Source organism: Papilio polytes, unplaced genomic scaffold (genome assembly GCF_000836215.1).
Source record: "Papilio polytes unplaced genomic scaffold, Ppol_1.0 DF820777.1, whole genome shotgun sequence".
NCBI classification, from domain to species: Eukaryota; Metazoa; Arthropoda; class Insecta; order Lepidoptera; family Papilionidae; genus Papilio; species Papilio polytes.
The window spans coordinates 1-944 of record NW_013528427.1 but is presented as its reverse complement, the minus strand read 5'-3'; the positions used below and the strand labels follow the sequence as shown (position 1 = coordinate 944).

The 944-nt window shown below is 32.8% G+C and overlaps 1 protein-coding gene across 1 annotated transcript; it reads left to right on the top strand.

Moving 5' to 3' along the window:
• Nucleotides 1–6: 6 nt before the first annotated feature.
• On the top strand, nucleotides 7–938 carry LOC106110193 (serine--tRNA ligase, cytoplasmic-like; the record flags this gene model as incomplete). The annotated part of the gene is made up of 4 exons (XM_013291928.1): nucleotides 7–44; nucleotides 249–430; nucleotides 576–666; nucleotides 768–938. Coding segments are annotated over exons 1-4 (456 nt in total), but the record flags the coding sequence as incomplete, so codon positions are not given.
• Between the last annotated feature and the right edge of the window lie 6 nt (nucleotides 939–944).

The following is a 944-nucleotide window of genomic DNA, read 5'->3' as shown; positions in this document are numbered from 1 at the left end:
AGGGTTACACACCTTTGTACACTCCTTTCTTCATGAGAAAAGAGGTAGAGATTATTACATAACTTTGCTTAGCTTTTACTTACCGTATTTAATAAAAAAATATATATATAAATGTCCTAGATTAGTTAAAGCATATACATTAGTCTTTGTCAATGGAAATGTTTACATTTGATGATATTTATGCAGTAGTTTCAAATGTTTTCTTGTCTGAACAATAAATGTAATTAATTTATTTATTGTTCTATCAGGTAATGCAAGAAGTAGCTCAATTAGCACAATTTGATGAGGAACTTTACAAGGTTGTTGGAAAAGGTTCAGAAAATAAAGGTGATAATATCATTGAAGAGAAATACTTGATAGCAACATCAGAGCAGCCGATTGCAGCGTACCACAGAGATGAATGGCTTGCAGAGTCCTCTTTGCCAATAAGGTTTGTTGTTGAAAATAAAATATTAACTAATAATGAAGAATAATTTCTACAAATTATATACACAAAAATGTTCTTTAAATAATCTCATCAAAATAAAGGTACCATTTGAATGCGTTTTGTACAAAATATTGATGACAATTTTCAGGTATGCAGGTTTGTCAACTTGTTTCCGACAAGAAGTAGGCTCTCACGGCCGCGACACGCGCGGTATATTCAGAGTGCATCAGTTTGAAAAGGTAAATCACCTGATCAAACAAAACATTTATTGTAGTCACATTACACTTTATCTCTTTAAAATATATAAAATTATAATATAATAATTTTTTTTATAATACAGGTAGAGCAGTTTGTTCTGACCTCCCCTCATGATGATGCATCTTGGAAGATGATGGATGAGATGATTGGCAATGCCGAGGATTTCTACCAGACCCTTGGTATACCATACCGCATTGTAAACATTGTATCAGGTGCATTAAATCATGCGGCAGCTAAGAAATTGGATCTGGAAGCCTGG